Source organism: Cricetulus griseus, chromosome 6 (assembly GCF_003668045.3).
Source record: "Cricetulus griseus strain 17A/GY chromosome 6, alternate assembly CriGri-PICRH-1.0, whole genome shotgun sequence".
NCBI lineage: Eukaryota > Metazoa > Chordata > Mammalia > Rodentia > Cricetidae > Cricetulus > Cricetulus griseus.
This window is the reverse complement of record NC_048599.1, coordinates 15,636,142-15,657,089: the sequence shown is the minus strand read 5'-3', so window position 1 is coordinate 15,657,089 and position 20,948 is coordinate 15,636,142. Positions and strand designations below refer to the sequence as shown.

The 20,948-nt window shown below is 50.6% G+C and overlaps 1 protein-coding gene across 3 annotated transcripts in view; it reads right to left on the bottom strand.

The window, feature by feature from the left end:
* Positions 1–3,245: 3,245 nt before the first annotated feature.
* The window catches only part of Rims4 (regulating synaptic membrane exocytosis 4), a 57,303-nt gene continuing 39,600 nt past the window's right edge, over positions 3,246–20,948 (bottom strand). For 2 of the 3 annotated variants that reach the window (XM_035446953.1, XM_035446954.1), the window contains 5 exons: positions 20,692–20,827; positions 6,103–6,215; positions 5,796–5,897; positions 5,185–5,324; positions 3,246–3,464 (listed from right to left, as the gene is read on the bottom strand). In XM_035446953.1, coding sequence (XP_035302844.1) covers positions 3,246–3,464; positions 5,185–5,324; positions 5,796–5,897; positions 6,103–6,215; positions 20,692–20,827 — 710 coding nt within the window. Of the gene's footprint in view, positions 3,465–5,184; positions 5,325–5,795; positions 5,898–6,102; positions 6,216–20,691; positions 20,831–20,948 lie in introns of all 3 variants that reach the window. The other variant, XM_027423480.2, reaches the window with a different exon arrangement.

The window sequence follows — 20,948 nt, the reverse complement described above, 5'->3', positions numbered from 1 at the left end:
CCTCCTCTTCTCCCAACTCAAGCCTAGAAAAGGCACTGGCCCAGAAGAGAGAGAGAGAGAGTCAAGCAGGGCAGTGTCACCTGTGCTAAAAGCTGGAAATGATGATGGCGGCAGACCTGTGTCTGAGCGCCCAGTCTCCCTGCGGAAGCTCCCAGCTCTGCCCCCCGCCCATGCATATTGATGAGAGGCCTTAGCCAAATGACTTCCTGCTGGGGCCTGGGTTTCCTAACCTCTCAGATTGGCTACCACTTGTCTGGCCATAATTTGGAGCCATTAGGGGGCTCCAAAGAAAAGGAGTAGAAAGGAAGAGACCAGGCAGCCCCCCCTTCATCCTGCCCTGGCCCCAGCTCAGCATGACTGTGAATGAAGAGGAGGTCTAGGTGGAAGTGTCACTGGGCATACCAATGACCCCAGGATGGCTCTCCTCAGGCAGGGACTTGGTACCTTTTTTTTTTTTTTTTCAAAATGCAAATGGACTAAAGATCCACAGGCTCTGCCTTTCAGAATGCAGAGGCATTCTGGGAAAGGAAAATGGAGATGACCCTTTACATGGCTGTCCTATACATGGCCTCTGTCCAGAGGAAAAAAAAAGAAACACCCCTAGAGACCCAGCACCAGAAAGGCCCTCCCCAACTCCACCCTCTTACTCCTCTCCAGATGGTAGAGTTTGAGATGACAGAGGATCAGATAGCAGTGGGGACAGGCCGGGCTTGATCGTCCCCAAAGCTAATGATGAAAATCCCTTCCCTCCCTAAGCCCTGTCCAGTCCTTGGTGAGGACAGATGTGGTTCCCATACCTAGTGGTCACAGCCCCTTGGAAGTGGGGCACACGCTTACGCTTACAATGATACAAAGAAATGGGGCTCCAGCCCCCCACTCCACCCCTCCAGGAGGTGAGTGAGATTTCACAGAACAAACAAGAAAATCACTGAGGGGGCCTCACCGACCACCCCAGGGTGTTGTTATTGCTTTGGAGTCAGTGCTCCTGCATTCTCTCTCTCTCTCTCTCTCTCTCTCTCTCTCTCTCTCTCTCTCTCTCTCTCTCTCCTTCCTGCATGCTCTCCCTCCCTCCCTCCCTCTCCCTCTCTTTCTCTCTCTCAGACAAATCAGAGCTGAGCCCCTCCTCCTCTGGTTGTGACAGCCAGGCTCTGTCCCACCCTGAACAACCACAGCAGTGACAGCTGGGGAGAGAAGATTCTCTACTGGCTCAAAATATTCCAAACGGTGAGTAACAGCCTAACTGCAGAGATATCACACTGGCTGGAAAAAAATGGGGTGACGGCTAACTGAGGGCCTCAAATGGGACCCCATCCAGAGCCCTGTTCCCTTGTCCTGAGGGCCTGCCCCTCCACAGTTCCAAGGACACTCTGAAGACCAATTTGAGAAGAGGGGCCTATGTCCAGCCCCTTCCCTGTGCAGGGTCAACAGCTCCATGTGGAGGTGACAGAACTGGGTCAGAATCCTAAAGGGTGCTCATAGCTAAGCCAGGCTGGGAATGGGGAGAATTCCCAAGTGGAAGGAATCCCTGGTAGAAGAACCAGGAACAAGGTGGGAGTCAACAGACCCTTGACATCCTCAGTGAAAAATGACGCCCTCTAATGGAGTCCAGGCCCCTCTACAAGGCCCAGTAATCCTCAGGAGTGCATCCTAAAGCAAATCAATACCAAGGGTATTTCCCCAGAATGCTGCGTAAAAGGGACAGTTAGAGCTACAACTCTATGAGGAAGGAAAGAGGAAGGCAGGGAGGAGACGGTGGAAGGGCCAGCCTTTGGGGAGCCAGGCAGCCCACCCTGCCCAGGCTGGAGAGAGGCTGCAATCTTCTGGAATGTACTGGGGTCTCCCCTCTACCCCCAGCCTGGGGCTTGAAAAAAAGACTACATCTGAGCTAAGAACAGGCCTCAGGCGTGAACACTAACTACCCAGCTAACCTGGACTACACCCTACACAGCAGGGACTAGGTGAAGAGGAGTGGCAGGTTGCTGGGTGGCTCCCAGGACAGAGATAGAAATGTGCTTCTATAGGGGCCAGACTGTGTCCTCCCTCGCATGCAAAAGGGCTCCTGCAGGCCCTAGGGAGGGCCACAGGAAGGCAGCTACCCAGGCCTCGTCAGAGTCTCTAGCGCTTATACTCATAGCTCAGCATCCCTCCAGTTGTACCTCCTTGAGCCATGGTGATGAGACCGGGGCAGTGGCTTCTGCCCTTCGTACAGGATGGTTTATTTAAAAAGACTAAAATGGGAGGGGCTCTAATGCCTCCCCAAGACTCTAGACCAGAGGCAGAGGGATAACAAGGTGACCTTTGATCTCATCCAACAAGGAGGGGTTCTCCTGTTTGGGAAACCCTTACCTTGGTGCCACTAGACTTAATTCCAGCTTTCTTCAAAGCTCGGCTCCCACTACCCCTACACAGGAGAGAAGCCTGTGTGCAGGCTCCGGAAACTCAGGTCCCCACAGCCCTCCATCACATCACAGATGACAATGTCCTTTCCAGTCCACCAAGAGCTCCAGAGCAGCTTGCTGCAATCCCATGGAGCAAGGACCCCTGGGGAATCTGTGCCAGGCCTCAGGCACCTCCTCCTCTCCCTTGTCTCTGCTGGCCCCCAACTCCTAGAGCTTACAGCAGAGGGGCAGGCAGGAGGGGATGGATGGATGGACTCAGACAGGCTGCGGCAAAGCTCCTTCCACGGGCAGGCAGAGGGAGACCCACACTCCCCTTCAAGTGGGGAGCTCTGGGCCCCCAGGAGCTGGCTCCGGATCCTTGCAAACTGCCCCATCAGCTCTGGGGCAGGAGTAGCTGCCTGAACCCGGTGCCGCAGGGAAGACACTTGCTGGTAATTGGCACCATGGAGATGGCCGGCTTGATTCTGGACTTGGCTCTGGGCAGCGAGCTTCCAAGGAGGCAAAAGGGGGGTGATAGGTGGGGTGGGGTGGGGTGGGGTGAGGTGGGGTGGGGCAGGAGAGTAGTTTGCTCCGCCACCTCAGTCTTTCTCTGACTGTAGCCGCATCCACCAGGTCAAAACCGGCCAAGTCAAAAGTGTAGCCAACCCACTGGGAGAGGGAAGGTCTCAGGGGTAGGAGGTGAAGGAGTGAGGAGGGGCCCAAGGGGGGCAGGTCTCCCCATTCTGCTTCCCCACTGTGGGGAAGAACCCCATCCTCCAATGTCCAATGTGCCCCTGGGCCTGGGGTCCCAGGTCAGGGCTGGGTGGTCTCCAGGCCATCTCGGGGAGCCCCTCCCCATCCCGGGCATTAAGATCTCTCGCCACAGGGCCCCACGGTGCTCTCAAGGGACAGCTGGGATGCCTGCCGGAGCAGAGGACCTGTGGCTGGGTCCACCATGGAGGAGGTGGGGAAGAGCTTGTACCAGCCCACGGCCAGGCTGCTCAGGTCCAGCTCCTCCAGCAGCACTCGGGCCACACCCATGAACTGCTTCCGCTCCATCCGCCCGTAGTTGCCCCACACAATCACCTGCAGGACAAAAGACACAACTGATTCCATCTTGCAACTGAGAGCTTGGCGGTTTGTTTGGCTGGCAGAGTGCTTGCCCAGCATGCACAAGGCCCTGGGTTTGATTCCCAGTACTACACAGGCACCAAGACCACAAGCAGTACACAAACATATATGCAGGCAAAACACCTACACAATAAATAAAAGGGAAAAAAAATGCCTGTCGGGTCAGAACCTAGGGTTCCTCAGGCCAATGCAGCTAAGTCCTGTAGAGTCTATCTATTTAAAAACCACGTAAGGGGGCCCAGCAAGATAGCTCAGCAGGCAAAGATGCCTCTTGCCAAGCTTGATAGCCTAAGCTCAGTGTCAGAGCACACACAGCCCAAAACGGAGGGAGAGTAGGAGGGGAGAACGGACTTCCACGAGTTGTCATTTGACCTCCACACTCATTCTGTGGCATGTGTACCCCTTGCTTCAAATAAAAAATAAAAGCCACTCATCTGACCACGTTTCTCTGGCTCTAGTGTCTCTATTATGCCATTCTTGGCTTCCTTCCTCTCTCTCGCCCTCTCTGCCCATCCTCCACCTGGCCCCACTTTGAGCAAAGGTCTTGAAGGATGGCCCTACGTCTACAACTTGATCCCTCTCCCTGATTCCCCCCCCCCAGGGAGCCTCAGACCCCCACATGATCCCTCTCCCTGATTTCCCCCCCCCAGGGAGCCTCAGACCCCCACATGATCCCTCTCCCTGATTCCCCCCCCCCAGGGAGCCTCAGACCCCCACATGAAGCATTCTCTTATATTTTGGGTTGTGAGCCTAGCCTTTAATGGCTGAGCCATCTCTCCAGCCCAAAGCATTCTCATATAGTGGACACTGAGTCACGGTTAGCTTCCTTTCTTTCCAACCAATATTTCTCTGTGGCACCTTCCTGGTCTCTCAATCAACGTCCTCTCGGAGCCGGCCTGTGGATCTGGGTCTGTGGCTGCAGGACCCTCATCTGCGGTCCTGCACCTCATCTTTTAGTTCTGTCCCCCTCAATGAAGGTGGGCTAGCTCAGCCCCGCTCAACAAAGCCTAGAGTGGTGGTTCTCAGCCTGCCGGTCATGACCACCTTGGGAGTTGAATGGTCCTTTCACAAGGGTCACATATCAGATATTCTATCTATCAGATGTTTACATAATGATTCATAACAGCAGTAAAATAATAGTTATGAAGTGGCAATGAAATAACTTTACGGCTGGGGCGGGGGGGTCGGTCACCACATGAGGAACTCTATTAAAGGGTCGGAGCATTAGGAAGGTTGGGAGCAGGCTTAAAGGATATCCTCAGTCAGACAGAACTGTCACTCACTGCCTGGGTTTTGTTTTTGAATCTTTTTAGAAAACTGGTTTTTATTTTATGTGTGGAATGTGTGCAGATGTGTGTGTGTCCTCTGACCTCCTCATGGGTGTCATGCATGCATGCACACACAAACTAACAACAACAAGTACATATATGTATATGATGTATATGCATGTGTATGTATATAGTATATGTACATATGGGCTGGAGAGTTATCTCCGTAGTTAAGAGTAACTACTGCTCTTCCAGAGGACCCAGATTCAATTCCAAGAGCCCACACTGGGTGGCTCACAACCACCTATAAGTCCAACTACAGGGGATCCAGTGTCCTCTTCTGGTCCCTGTAGGCCACGCACGCACACACGCACGTGCATGTGAGCGCGCACACATGATCCCCTTACCTGCAGTACTTTGCCCTGCGGACTCTCAGGAAACAGCAGCACCTGGTTGTACAGCGGGTCCAGTGACTTGCGGGCCACTTTGGTCTTCTTCTTGGCGATACAGACACCATTCTCCAGCAGATAGGCCTTGATATAGGCAGCTGGGGACAGAGGGCAAAAGGCAGATTTCAGGCTGCTCCCTCAAATTGTGGGCAACAGGTACAACAGAGAGTGGTTGACCACCTACTTCTGGGGACCAGAGAACCCCCAGGAGTATGGGGAAGGGCCACAGGGCAAATGGGTGTCTGGGTGGGTATTGTGTGAGGTGCCACCTGGGTGGGCGGCACGTGAGGTCATGGCTCTGTGGGCCTGCTTTCCTTCTCGTGGTCCTCACTGCCTCCCCCTCTCCTCTGCTTATCTGTTTCTTCCATCAGTCCATGACTTGCCATCCTTATACATTTGCCAACCTCCCCCACAAATGCTTTCTGAGCCCCACTGGGTGCCAAGTACACTGGGTGTACAAGTATATACTAGGTGCCAGGGTATAATTATAAACAAGAAAAGATGTCTCTCTCTCCAAGAAGTTCGGTCCAGTGGACCACACCAGATACATCTCTCAGATGTCCCCACACCTGGCAGTGTCTTGGAGCCTGGCTTGGCAGTCAGTCCCCGGGCCTGGATGATGTCCACTTCCAGCTGGCCGTTCCGCTCTTGCAAGCCAATCTCCACATCTCCTGCAAGAGATGATACTAGAAAGTGGCTTAGGAGCTCTAGCAGGTACTCGCTGGCCCTCTACAGCCACTCCCAGCCCAAACAAGAGCAGAATAAGTCCCGTAACTACAGCTTGGACACTTCAGAGACGGGCACAGTGGAGGGCTGGAACCTGAAGCCATCAGGTGAGGGCAAAGGAGGGAGGGGCGTAGGGCTTTGAACACTTACCCATGGGTGTGGTCGCCAGGGTCTGGCGGCCCACAAACTGTGCTGGCCCCATGCTCCCCAGGAAGTCACTGAACTGGGCATCTGAAGCCAGGCAAACACCTCCATAGTTAAGACTGTGAGAAGAAAAGAATGTGTTTTGGGATCGATGCAGAGATCAAAAGTGTTTCTCAGCCTACGGTGATCTTTGTTTCTTTGTTTGTTGAGGCAGGATTTCTCTATGTAGCCCTGTCAAACCTGGAACTCACTCTGGAGACCAGGCTGGTCTCAAACTCAGAGATCTGCCTGCCTCTGCCTCCCTAGTACTGGGATTAAAGGGGTGTGCCACCACCTCCCAGCTCCATGGTGACCTTCGTCCACACCCACCACAGAAGCTGATTTAACTGGCCAGGGTGGCTGTAGGGATCACCGGAGATGGTTTTGGCAGGTGCTGGCACAAAAGGCTTAATGCCTTGATATTCTAAGTGTGGTCCAGAGATCAGCAGCATCAGCTCCATCTGGAGCTGGTTAGAATCACATCACACGTGATGCCTTTCCCCAGCTGCTAGACCAGAATCAGCAGTTTCATGTGAGGCTCACTCGAGAGAGGCCAGGTGATCAACACCCTGCACATCAGCCTTGGGCCCTGACAGATGCTGCTCCTGTTCTGCTTCCTGGTATCCACTTTTCCCTGTTGTGCTAACAGAACCTCCAGTTTCCTGTAGGGACCCCACATCTCCAAGGCATGCCATTGCAGTAGGGAAGAACAGCTCTCAGGGCACCCCTTTTCTCCTTGGCCAGGGCCTGGTTCCAGGACAGACATATGGCTCAGTTCAGTCGATGAAAATCTGAAACAGAAGCTTTTGTGAACTGTGGGGAGGGTGACGCTCCCTTTCCCGTCAGACTTGGGCCTGGGACATGGAACTGGAGTGCCTGGTACAGAGAGCCCAGGAATGACAGCATTACTGCCTTTTGAATAGTAAGTCAGTAACCGTTACTATTATTCCTTTGGTTAAACCAGTTTTAGCTAATTTCCCTCCCTGCTTTATCTCTAACCTTCCCTTCCCCCTGCTTCTAACGTCAGGATGGCATCACTCTCTTCCCCTCTCCAGGGTCTCTTGTAGTACTGAGTGAGATGCAGTGAGGGACTGTCCGACAGATCTCTATCTGTAGGAACAAGGTATCTGCAGCCCATTGTCATCTCATCCTCACCGTGACCACAGGAAGTTGACTGTTTCTTAAACAAGCAAACAAAAACCCACAAACAAATCTTTTCCACTATTATTCAGATGAGAAATACATTTGCCTGGCAAAAAGGTTGACACCAATTCTTGGGCAGAGTTGATGGGTCCAGGGTCAGATGCCTGAGCTGAGCCAGGTCACTCAACAACTCTGGTAGTTAAAAGGAGTGCCCCAGAGGACCAGATGGGTGATAGAGGTCCTCACAAAGCACTCGAGCTTTGCTAGCTCCTGGCTCAGGGCTGCTCAGGTCTACCTTCCACCATGTCAGGCAAGCTGCTCAGCTACCCTTTCCCTTCCTGTGTAATGGGCAGAGCACAGGGCTCTACATTCATTAGCATGATTTCCTACTGCCCCGTGGGTCCCCCACCCATCAGGAGCAGGGTGTCAGAAGGCTGCTTTAGAAGAGGGGTAGCCCAGAAAGACACACAGACAGAGAAAGACAGGAACAAATATGGGATAGTCCTGCCCAGAAAATAAACAAACAAACAAAAAAAACATATAATGTTCCCAGCCTGGAGAGCAGAGGGAGTCTGGTGAGGATGGAGTGAGCTGAGATCTATGGTCCCCAGGTGAGTTGGTGATGCTGAAGGGTCACAGAAAACCCCAGACAGCCTTTGGGGATCTGAAAGCAGTAGGGCTCGCACCACTGTTCTTAGAAAGTGGAGCCAAGGAAAGGGTATAATGTCCTGTAGAAATGGTGGCCTGGGTGTCTTCTCAAGTGGCCCCAGGACAGTCTCTGAAGTTCCAATGTCCCTCCACATCTCAGATATGAAAGTTGCATGCACACATGGAGGCTGATGGTCTGGTGAAGGAAGGTGGCTGAGACCACAGAAATGATGACTAAGGAGCAGGCAACAATGGTCTTAAGCCAGAAGACGCTGGAATGATGGAAACGCCTATGGACCACACATCCTTCCTCCGTGGTCCCAGCAGCACAGTGGTAACAGTTAATGCCACTCACACTACCCAACACTGATGACCCTGCAAGGATACAGGCATTCCAGCCAGCATCTCCATGATACACTCATTCACTGTATGGTTTTTGTTGTTGTTGTTGTTTTTTCAGCACATCCCTGGCTCTGTTCTGAACACAGACAAGGCAGACAGCAAGTTTTGCCCTCACAGGCACATAACGAGAAATACTCTCAGTGGGTGAAGAGATGGCTCAGTGGTTAAGGGCACTGGTAACTCTTGCAAGGACTCAGGTTCCATTCCCAGCACCACACTGTGGCTCACAACTGTCTATAATTCTAGTTCCTGGGGGCCTGATGCCCTCTTCTGACCTCTGTGGGCACCAGACACATACACAGTACACATACACTTGTCCCTACGAAACCTGAATACCCATAAGTAAATAAACACATCCAAAAATAACATCAATTATATGCCATGAAAGAAGGTGACAAATGCTAGGGAAAGAAAGAGGACAATGGAACATGTGGGATGCTTGCCGCAAACTAAACATTGTGTCCAATGTCTGTGCTTTCTCCGTCTTATTGAGCCAGTTGTCCCTAGAGACACCACAGATGCTCAAGTCCTTCCTAGGAGATGGAGGTACTGATAGTGTTTGCACAGACCCTTGTATGCTCCCTCATGCTCTTCATTTTTTTTTTAGGATTTTTAAATTTTTCAGTTTTATTTTATGTACACTGGTGTTTTTTTGCCTGCCTCTGTATCTGTGTGAAGGTATTGGAATCCTGGAGTTGCAATTATAGACAGTGGTGAGCTGCCATGTGTGTCAGCTGGGAATTGAACCCAGGTCCTCTGAACGAGCAGTCAGTGCTCTTAACTTCTGAGCCATCTCTCCAGCCCGCAGCCCTCCTCCCCCTGCCCTGCCATGAAGTTTATATCATGGGCAGATTACATAAGATGCTCACACAGAGCACTGCACATGATCATGTAAATAGCTGTGCTGTATTGTTTAGGGAAAATGACACGATAACTTCATAAGTGTGCAGTATAGATATGACCACTGCAGATCTATCTACCAGACCACACCAACAGGGCAAAAGGTGCTCATTTAGTGGGACCACAGGCATGGAGGGCACAAGGCACGGCAGGTGCTGCCGAGGTGTGCATTTGTACGCCATTCCCTCTGTGTGTCTCATTACAGTGACACACATGTGGCAAGTCCAAATTTTGCCTTTGAAACTTTCTGGAATGTTTTTTTCAAGTATCTTTTGAGTTAAATATGATTCAGTCCACAGAAGCAACTCATGGATACCAAGGGCAGATACACTTTGGCTGTCACCCTGGGCCTGTTTTGGATTCTCTCTACATGTACTCTCCCTATGTCTAGGGCATAGATATAACCTTCTGGACAATCCCGAACCACCTGAGATTAAGCTTCAACAAACCAGAAAAATGGGGCCTTGACTCAGAGATCTGTAACAGCAAATGAACAATCCTTACTGTGGACCACCAGAGATCTAAGGGCATTTACCACACATATTAATTTGTTTGGGCCTTAAAGTCCCTTGGTCCATACCTATTCGTGGACCCATCTTATAAAGCAGCAGGACAGAGTAGTAACTACTCAAGCCAGGCAGGTAGTGTCTGGCTTACCCTGTCCTCCCAGAATGCACCTCTGCACTCAGCTGCCCTTTCTCACCTGGGGCACACAGTCTGAGGGCCTCCCTTCCGGCTGCGACAATGCTTGCTTCTTCTTATAGGCAGGGCAGAAAAGAAGCCCCTAAGGGTTAACCCCTCCTACCTCATCCCAGAAACAGCTCCAACTGATGGCAATTGGGAGTGGCCTGCAGCTGGGATAAAGGGTACTTGAGCACACGTCTTCCACAGCCTCCTCACACTTTGACTGCCTGTTGGGGGAGGGGGTCATAAGCGTGACCTCTGTTCTCTATGAGCCCCTCCCATCCATCAGATTTCTTTCTGCTTCCAGTGTTGATTTCTGGGGTGGCCTCCTTTTCCACCTGAGTCTTTGGGTCAGCTTCAGAAAGAGAGGCTGCCTGGCCCAGGAGCCATACAGTTAAACCCCCACGGCTATTATCTTCATTCGTCAGCAGTACATTTTTATAGAGAAAGTACACAATAAACACTTGAATGTTTGGAGATCAAAGTGTGTACTCACCACTCTTATAAAACCAAAGACCCTTAGTTACTTTCACTGAGACCGACACTAGATTCACAGCCAAAGATGGGCTTTGCTCTATGGCCCTGGGTTCCTCTACCTTACCTTCCCAGCATTCTGGAGGATCCAAGACCTATTCTGTAAGTAGGATGTGATCTCTAAAACAGAGAGATATAGTAAGGTGTGTGTGTGGGGGGGGGCTTGTGGGTTCAAGGCAGGAAGGAACCCAGCCCCCAAGCAGCACCAGGCACTCTGCAAGCCAAAATTGAAAGTTTCCTCCAACGTCCTCATTGCCTGCTCCTTGATTCCTGGTGGAGTGCAAGCAGACAATGGGGAATTGGCAGGCCTGGTAATTAGCAGTAATTGTTTCTAATATCTGGGCGGCTGCCTGATTTCCCATCCCAGGGTGCCTCACTGGCTGCCAAGGCACCAAGCTGCCACCCTGAGCTAGCAAACACAACATCCATAGAGCAAGAGGCACAGTGTGCCTTGCCCCTGCTGGCCAGAGGACCATTTCCACCAAGAGGCCATGCTCCACCTTGGGATTTTCCCCTGGAGGTGTGAAAAGAAGCAGTCTAACAAATCAAACATGTTTCTACGTATGCCTCACTGGCCACCTGCTTGTCCGAGTGGCTTCCAGCAAGTCACCACCATCACTGAACTTCAGTCGGTGATCCTAATGTGTTAACAAGATCACTCTGCCTTGTGTGCAGTGTGTCTGCGCTATGTCAGCTGTAAATGTTTCCAGGCTCTGTGCAGATCTGTGAGAGAGCTTCTGACTCTAACATGCTTCACACCTGATACTACATAGAATAGTCCTTGTATGCAACAGGAGATCAGTAAATATTCCCTGCCAAACTCCCAAACTAGTGGAATAAAGGGTAACAATTAAGATTTATGGTGTGATATACACCTTATATTCCAGTGCTGGGCAACATGGGTGAAATTAAAAAAAAAATTAATTGCATTTATTTGTGTGCACGTGCGTGTGCATGTGTATTTATACACATTCAAGTGTGCATCACACATGGCACCACAGTGTGTCTAAGTCAGAGGACAATTCACAGAAATAGGCCCTTTTCATGTGAGCCTTGGAATTGAACTCAGGTTGTCAGGCTTGGCAACACGTGACTTTACCCACCGAGCTATCTTTCCAGCCCTTGGGGTTTTTCACCTCTCTGGGCTACAGTTTTGTCACATATCAAGAGAGAATGAGGAGTTCTTGTCTAGCTGAAGCACCAGGGAGCATGGGTGGGATAACACAGGTCCACACAGAGTCGCTCCTGAACCAGTCATAGTAAGACATCATCATGGCTGCCAGTCCCTACTGCCCCGCCTGGCAAGTCTCCTCCCTTCTACTTGGCATTTTCATGGCCCTTCCCTTCCAGTACAGCAGCATCTGGATGCCTGGGACCAAGCTCAGGCCATAGGATTGGCGGAAGGCCGGCAGGAGCCAGTTCCTCCCAGGGCCAGCGCCACACAGGCAGAGGCAGAGCCTTGAAACAGGCTTTTACCCATTGTTCCACTGGCCTTTTATTTTGTTTTAATGGTGAAATGCGATTTCCTGCAACTCAAATCCTATTAGTTTTGTTTGTGGAGCGCAATCCATTTGTCTTTTATTATTAACCTTTGAGCTTAGCTTGGACCCTGTGTTCTTGGTGGTTAAAGAAGTAATTGGGTAATTTACAGGTTTGACTCTATTCTCTTTTCCAGTTGGATCACACGACTTAATGGCATCAGAAATTAAAAGGCTGTACAGCCCTCATGGTGATTACAGGCTGTGGTTCTGAGAGGTTCTGGAAGTCCATTCTCTTGCCTATTTATCCACTGCCTACGCCCTGCAATGTCCAGCCAGCCAGTCACCCCCCTACAGACTCACCTCACTTACAACAATTCTGCTACAAGGCAAAATGTGCAGTCCTATAATGACTGAGGAGTGAAAAAAAAATCCTGCAGTGAAGATGACAGGTTATGAGGAAAATGGGTCAGTGTCACATAGAAAGGCATGCGGGGGGAGGGCAGGAACCTGGTAAATACGGTATAGAGTTTAATACACATTAAATGGTTGAGAAGTGCTTAAATATTACAATAAATATGGTGCTTTACCCTCGGGAGCTGAAGATGGCTGGCAGCATGGAAAGGGTTGCCCTCTGTGATTTGTTGTGAAGCAGTAGAGAGGGCTGGCTGAAGCCAGGTGGGGGCATTGAACCACTGCAGATCCTAACACCTGGTAAACTGGGTGCCTCAGTTTGGGGGAATGTGTGAATTCCTAGGTGAAAGCAGCTTTCTGTATTCTTCTTCCATTGCTGATAGACGAGCCCCCGCCTGACTGAGCAAGTGTGGAATCTGTGTGAAGACCAAATTGTTCCCTAATACTTCAATTATGCTGTAATAATAAAGTCTAGTTTTCAAAACAAGCAGTCGCAGAGTTGACCGTGTGCTAAGAGACACTGGACCACATGATATAGACTGCAACTCTTAAGTAGTCAAGACTTTTCCAAGCCTGCCCCTCCTGCATGGAGCCAAATATTTGCTTTTCATTTATCAATAACTTATGAGCCAAGCCTAATACTATCAATGGATTAATGTTAACTCATTTATTCCAACACCTTTATAAAACTTTTTATCAATGTGTATTTTAGAGAAGTAGTAACCCAACTAATACTACTTGGCTAAAAAGTGGCTGATCTGAGATTCGAACCCTAGTTGTCTGGCCCCAGCGTTCAACTTCTTAAGCCTTAGAAGACACAGTTGGCCCCTATCATGCCCAGGGTATTGATTCCCACATCTCTCCTGGATATCAAATCTCATGGATGCTCAACTCCCTTAAAGAAGATGGTGTGTTTCCATGTTAGCTATGAGCATTCTCCTGTAGACTTTAACTCACGTCTAGATTACTAATGTCCAATGCTAAGTAAATTCTATGCAAATATCCGGCCTTATTATCTGGTTTAGGAGGAAATGACAAGAAGAAATGTGTGCAGGATGTTCATGGCCAGCACAGATAACATTCCATCCAAATATGTTCTCTGTGATTGTCGGAATCCATGGCTGTGGAGGCCCCAGGCATGTCCCATGTCTCCAGAGCAGAGGCTGCAGATCTGCTGTTCAAGCTCTAGGGTCAGGCAGGCCTGGGGTCCCATCATCCCTCCACCACTCACTAGTCAGGGAGATCCATCGTTCACCTCTCTGGACCTTGACTTTCTTTCTAGTAGAACAGGAAGAAGTAACTCTGAGTATTGAATGACATAGATTCCTTAGGGCAGAGTCTGACATGGTCAAATGCTCAGCAAAGCCCAGTGCTTATAAAACAAGAAATAAAATCTCCTTTCTCCTAGCCTGGGGTCACACCCTCCATTTGACTCTGCTAAACAGCACAGGTGGGAGGGCAGGAGGCAGGGTTCTTGCTATCTGCTGATCTCCTGGGCTGTCTGTGATCACGCAACCCCGAGTCTGGGTTGCAATGACCCTGCCCTGAGCTCACATGCTACTTTCCTAGGCTGTGGGCAGAGTGACCCAGACACCTCAGGATAACAACAGACAGAAGGGAGTGGCATCTGGGTACTGGAAGCCAGCTCTGGGAGCTGACTGGGAGGATGCTAAGTCCCTGGCTTTTGTGAGATGAAGGGAACAAGGAGTGGTATGTGTATTTGCTCTGTTGTACATATCCTGTCATCAGACTTTGAGAACACCGACTGTGGGCCAGCTAGATAGGCACTGAACTCAGTGTCTAGTGGGACAGATGGCAGAGAATTCTATGGTTGGAGAGGCCAAGGGTGTGCAAGCTGCTGATCCAGCCAGAGAAATGACAGACTTGTGACCATTCTATGTCAGAGCAGACATTGCTAATCAACTTCAGCATCCTGACCAGGCCTGAATTTGGCTCCATAATCCTCCTCAACACAGCACTCCAGGAGTCATCACATTCTCTTTTAAAAATGAAATATGAACATATTTCTTTATTAGTATGCTCAAGAATGAGCATTCTTTTCACTCTCTTCATGTGACAGAGAATACATCTGATCCATGTGGTGGGAGGAGAGGGATAAGACTCACCACATGTAAGTGGCGTTGGTACATGAGCTGAAGCTTCGTGCTAGTCCTCTGCTGAGGTCTGGAGGAATGGGTCAGGGGGCAAGTGGGGGTAGGGACAGGAGTGCCGGTAGAGGAGCCAAGGATGATGAGACTTGAGGCAGGGCACTGGTGAGCAGAAGGCTCAGGGGGGTGGACTGAGGGAGGCTGGGAGAGGTCAGCAACAGGCAGAGCAGGATGACAGACTTTGGACCAAAAATGAGACTTGTAGCTGTCTGCGCAAGAGCAATGGGCACCTCGGCTAGGGCCCTCAGTGATGGGAGAAATGGATGCTTCAAGAGACAGTTAAATGGGCATCACTGCAGGTTAGGTAAGCAACACGAGACACGGAGTAGTTTACAGGGTTCTGGTTTGGGTGGCTGGGAGGTCGGGGTCCTGTGAACTCACTGTGATAGGCTCTACTGATCTGTCTGCCACTTCTAAGGTCGCATCCCATGTGTGCCTTGCCCCCATGTTCTCTAGTCCCTTGACCAGAAAGGGCACAGGACGGAAGGAGAGGAGCCATAGTGAATAGCAGTTACCTGCTGAGAGTTTGCACGCTCCTTGCTGGCTGCCAGTCTCCCCCTCAGGACTGAGATGCCCATGGAGGAAGCTGGTGCAGTACAGTTCATCCATTAAATGCCTCCCTGCCCAGCCTGTAGCAATAGTTTTCAGAATCCTCTCCCAAGTGAACCTCTTCCAGTTGAACTCACATGTGAGGTCTGGTTGGAAGCATCGCAGGCCTCGGGGAAGGGGTATGGGATGTGTGTGCTTGTGTGTGTGTGTGTGTGTGTGTGTGTGTGTGTGTGTGTGATGGTATGTTTGTGTGTGTTTAGGTATATGTGTGGGCTGTGTATGTGTGGTGTGTGGCATATGTGTGTGGCATAGGTGTAAAGTTGAATGTCTGGTGTGTGTGGTATGTGGACTATATATATGTGGTATGTGGTGTGCGTGTGGTGTATGCATTCATGTATACAGGTGTGTGCATAGGTGTGTGTCTATGTAGGTTATGTGTATATAGGGGTATGTATAGGTATGTGTGTGTTTGTGTGTGTGATATAGGTATATGCTTCTAGGTATGTATGTGTGTGACTGTGTATGTACAGGGGTGTATATGTAGGTGTGTGTGTAGGTGTGTGTAGGTGTGTGTGTGTGATATAGGTGTGTGTATATATGTATGTGTGTGATATAGATATATTCATCTAGGTGTGTGTGTAGGTGCAGACATGTGTAGGTGTGTGTATGTGGTATCGGTATGTGTATAGATATGTGTGTGTGTGATATAGGTATGTGTGTCTAGGTATGAGTATGTGTGTCCGTGTGGGGGTTGGCATGTGTGAAGTGTGTAGTTGGTGCGTGTTAGTATGCTCGGGGCTCTTTCTCAGGCTTGAACTCTAGCCTGTACCCTTTGTCTGAGTGAGATGGCCCTGCTCTAGCTCTAACCCCTCCATCCTTAACAAATAAAACTCCAATCTGGGTTGAGGGAGAAAGAGGCTCCAGAAAAAGAACTTCTTTCCAAGTTCCAAAAGACAATACACAACTTGTATAACATGCCACATGCCGAGCCCTGGAGAGGAGGGAGAGGGAGGGACTTTGTGTCCTCTGCCTCCAGAAACGTTTGTGGATTCGATAATTAAATGAGAGAAGGGGCTGAGTGTAATTGGGCAGATGTCTGGATATGAAGCCCAGCTCAGTGTTTCCTTGCCCTGTGACCTTGGGCAAGTTACCCCCTAGCATTTCCTCATCTGTAAGTGAGGCCATTGGCATGCACGCCACCACCCAGCTATTGTGGGGATTAAATGAGATAACACAGGTCAAAGCCCTTGGCACAGTGTCTGTACAATCCTCTCTACAGCGTTCACATGGCCGATATGGCCATTAAGCCAGGGTGTCTTGACACACCAGCTGGGGATCTGACTCAGTGGTGTGGACAGGCCTGAGGTTCTGTATTTCTAACAGGCACATGGGGGTTGCTGCTGTTGCTGGACTAAGGTCCACACTTTGAACAGGAAGAGATGAAGTCACTACCCACTGGTATTTTGTCACCTAGAGCCTACAGCATATTCACGGACAGAGGTCTAAGCTGCATGTGTCTTTCTACCTGGGGACCCGGCTGGGACTGCAGCTTGTCCGCCATCTTCATAACTGCCTTTTGTATCGGTTTCTGAATAATTGGCAAGTACCTACAGTGGAAGTTCTTGAGGACATAGTTTCTTTCCATGATGGCTAACACGGCTGTCTGGCATTCTACAGGTGCCTAATCACATGAGTTGACTTGGAAACTTGTGTGGGAAGACCCTCTGTCTTTACATGTCTGGTAGCTGGGTGTTCAGTGGTCCAATCCAGGAGTGCTAGGGACAGCGGCCTTGTGGGGCTCCTGAAGTGAGGTTGGCTCCCAGGGAGCATCTGCTGGACTGGCCAGAGTCCAAGAGGCGGGGAGAGGGGAGGACACTCACACCCCTTCCTGTTTCAGAGCCTGGCAGCTGGGTCTGACCAGCTCTCCAAACACCTAAGGGACAGAAGGGGATGGCCACAGATGAATACTCCCTGTCCCTATTCACCCAGGGCTGGGTGAAGTGGCAGCACCTGGCTGCCCTCCAACAAGAGTCAACCCCTTCTAGATTTGTACAGGTTGATAATTCTGGGGTGGGTTCGTAGGCTGGTAATGCCACCAAGGACACAAAGTCCCTCTACCTTCCTCCTTTCAGGCTTGGCATATGGCATATTAGGTTGTCATGTATTTATTATCGTCTGCCCCCACTGCTGAAACTAGTACCTTCCAGACCTTTGATCCTTCCTCAGTTTGGTTCAATCCCCCAAACTTTTAGCGGACACTACAGTACCAGTTTTTAAACTACAGCTAAAAGGCTCAGTGCTCATTCTATAGACTCATATGTATCCTGGATGGCTCACCTTATCTGCCAGGAAGCAACTGACCCAAAACAGCAAAAACACACAGCTCACAGTGGCTGAATTAACAATAAACAACACTGACGTGACCACTGTCACCGTGTGCTGGTCACTCTTGTAGGAGCTTCCCACATATCCACCTCACGTCGGCTCTCTGTGCAGCCCACTCTATTACTGCCCCTCCCCTTTTTTGGTTTTTTGAGACAGAGTTTCTCTGTGTAACAGCCCTAGCTGTCCTGGCACTTGCTCTGGAGAGTAGGCTGACCTCGAACTCACAGAGATTCACCTGCCTCTGCCTTCTGAGTGCTGGGATCAAAGGCGTGCGCCACCATGACCAGGTATACTGCCTGCTTTTCGCCTGGCATATTGCCCCCTTTCTACAATGGACAAACGGCCCAGAGAAGAGGTAACTTTCCCAAAGCTCATGGCTACTAAGAAGCACGAACCACAGGCCAAGGCTGCCCAACTGCTAAGCCTATTTTGACCCTGTCTATAATGCAGCTGAACACTCTGTCCCCGTAAGCATAGTTCAGCAAACGACACCCAGAGTCCTTTCTAGCCACAGGCAGGCAGCACCTCTTTTCTTCCTCATGGTACCCTCCTACTATGCTTCCTCCGCGGGAGTCCTGTGATGGACTGTCTTTCTTCTCTTTTCCATGGTGTAGGACTGCAGCTTTGATAGTCAGCTGCCACCTAGGGTACCACACTACTTCCCCAGGACCTGGTTCTTTTAATCTCCCAAGGCCAACATGATATCTTGTGGTCTTGAGATCACAGATGTACCCAAGGACAGACACCCAAAGTGCCAGGAGCAAGGAAAAGACTAGGCCTCAGGCCTCCTGAATCTGACTGGCACCTGTCTGTGGAAAGGCACTATTCCCCTCGGTGCCTAAATAAATTCCTCCAAGCTAGGCTGCTCTGCCAAGTGTCTTAGGTTACTCAAAATGCAGGTTGTTGCCCTCCTCTTCCCTCCTCCTTCTCCCCCTCCTATTTCTCCTCCTCTCCCTTCCGCTGTCCACCCCTCTTCCCTCCCACAGGAAATGTTCCCCTGAGGTGGGTGGAACAGCAGCTCTGTCAAGACCAGTCCATTCATAAGACTAGAGATGCCCGGTGTGGGGGTGGTGAGGGTGGGGGACCAGGATTTTAGCCAGGAGGAGTCCTAGCTGAGGCAGACTAGAGACGAAGGGCAGAGTCTGGGCCCATCCCACCCCAAACTGGCTGGAGTCTGTACCTAGTCCCCAGCTGTGAGGGGCAAGCCACTCAGCCAGTGCGATCCAGCAAAACCCCCATGAAGACAAAATGTTCTGTTTCTTGCCCTATCCAATTCAGCTGCCATGAACCACATGCCGCCAGGAGGACTTGCATACAGTTAGCATGACGGAGGAGCATGATGGTTTATTTAATTTCAGTTTGTTTACATTTCCATAGCCATGTGCAGCAGACCCCAGTGAAGATATAGTACAGACCTCAGCTTGCCCAAGCCTCAGTTTCCTTGGAATGTGACACCCTGGGTCCCTTACTTGCCTCAAAGGGCAGTTGGAAAAATGAAGCAATGTGGTATTGTGCAGTGAGCTCCAGCTGGCATCAGGACTCTTGCGCTCCACCTATTAGTGGCTGTGTGGCCCTGGGCAAGGTTCCAAACCCCTCTGAGTCCTGGGCCATCTGTACAGTATGGAGTTATTTTGAATCTAAGATTCTTAGCCAGGAGCTCATGGATGGGCATGAGGGGAGTCTAATAAGAGTAGGTTTGTGTGACTCTGTGACAGTGTGTGTGTGTGTGTGTGTGTGTGTGCATGCGTGTGTGTGTGTGTGTGTGTGTGTGTGTGTGCGTGTGTGTGCGTGTGTGTGTGTGTACACACGCGCATGCGCGTGCGCAGGTGTGCTCATGGGGGAGGCAAAACCCAAACTTCCCCTAGTGTTCTAAGGGCCCTGTAAAAGTCAAGCCCCTAGCCTAGATGGGTTCCTCTAGAAGGCTGAAAGCTGACTTTCTGGGCTCCCTCCCAGTCGCACTTATCGAGTGGCTGGGATGGAGAGCCCTGTCATCTGCATTTGTAACACGTACCCAGATCCTGGTGTGCAGCCTCAGAGGAAACTCTGGCGAGAAGCCAGGCAGCACAGCCTTCTCAAGACTTGACATACGTGAGTCTTATCAAGCCCTAGTTTGTATTTTTAAAACCCAGCTGGGATTTGAAAAACTAAAGAAAAAGGAAACAATAATGACATATTACTGAACCCCAGCGACTCCTTTCTCTGGGTTGTCTTCCAACACTGGTATACAGTCGGTGCCAAGCACTGTCCTGTGCTCTCTATACATATTAACTCCGGATTACAAAGATTATAAACACTTAATCCTCACAACATCCGTGTCTTTTTTCCCCCTCCTGCTGCTGTGATAAAATACTGTGATACAAGCAGCTTACCGGAAAAAGGATTGATTTCAGCCCAAGGCTCAAGAGTACAGACCACCAACGCAGGAAGTCCAGGCTGCAGTACTTGAAGCAGCTGGTCAGATGGTGGCCACAGTCAGGAGCACAGGGCCACAGCTGCTTTCTCTCAGTGCTCAGCTAGTTTCCTCTCTCTCTCAGACAGGGTCTCACTACATAGCCCTGGCCGTCCTGGAACTCTATGTAGATCAGGCTGGCCTCAAACTCATAGAAATCTTCCTGCCTCTGCCTCCCGAGTGCTGGGACTAATGGCACACGCCACCATGCCATTTTTTTTTTTTCCGAGACAGGGTTTCTCTGTGTAGCTTTGGAGCCTATCCTGGCACTTGCTCTGGAGACCAGGCTGGCCTCGAACTCCCAGAGATCCGCCTGCCTCTGCCTCCCGAGTGCTGGGATTAAAGGCATGCGCCACCAATGCCTGGCCACCATGCCACTCTTAGCTTTCCCTTTTTTACACAGCCCAGGACACACAACCAGGGAATGGCGCTGCCCACTTTGAGTGTGGGCTTTCTCAACCCCATCAAACCAACATAACCCTCAGAGGCATGGCCAGAGACTAAATAATTCCCTACAGATGTGCCTGGAGGCCCAGGTGATTCTATATCCCGTAAAATTGACAGCTAACATTAACCATCACAATCCCAAGGTGGTTGGTGCCATTGCCCCATTTTACAGATAAGGAAACTGAGGTTCAAGGGTGTGCTCTGTTCCAGGTCACACAGATCCAAAGTGTTAGAGCTGGGATCAAGCATGAAGCCGAGGCTCTTACTGATGTTATCTGAAGGCCCCAGAGGCTTAGCCAACCTCCCTCCCACCCAAGGACTAAGGGTTCTTGGGAGGTGCAGGCCCCACACTCACTTGCCCTCCGAGCCATAGCTATTCATGCTGTCTTCGATGGACTCGTGGCTGGCTTGGCGCAGCGTCCGGCTGGGCATCTCCACGGCCAGGCCTGTCTCTGTGCTCCTCTGAATGGCACCCTTCAGCCTCCGGCTGTCTGCTGTTGAGCACAGGGGCCAAGAGAGATAGGGAGAGACACGGGGAGCAGGAGGGACAGAGAAAGAAGCAGTCTAGTTAGCATTTCAGAGGCTGAGGGCAGCCAAGCTTCAGCCCTAACC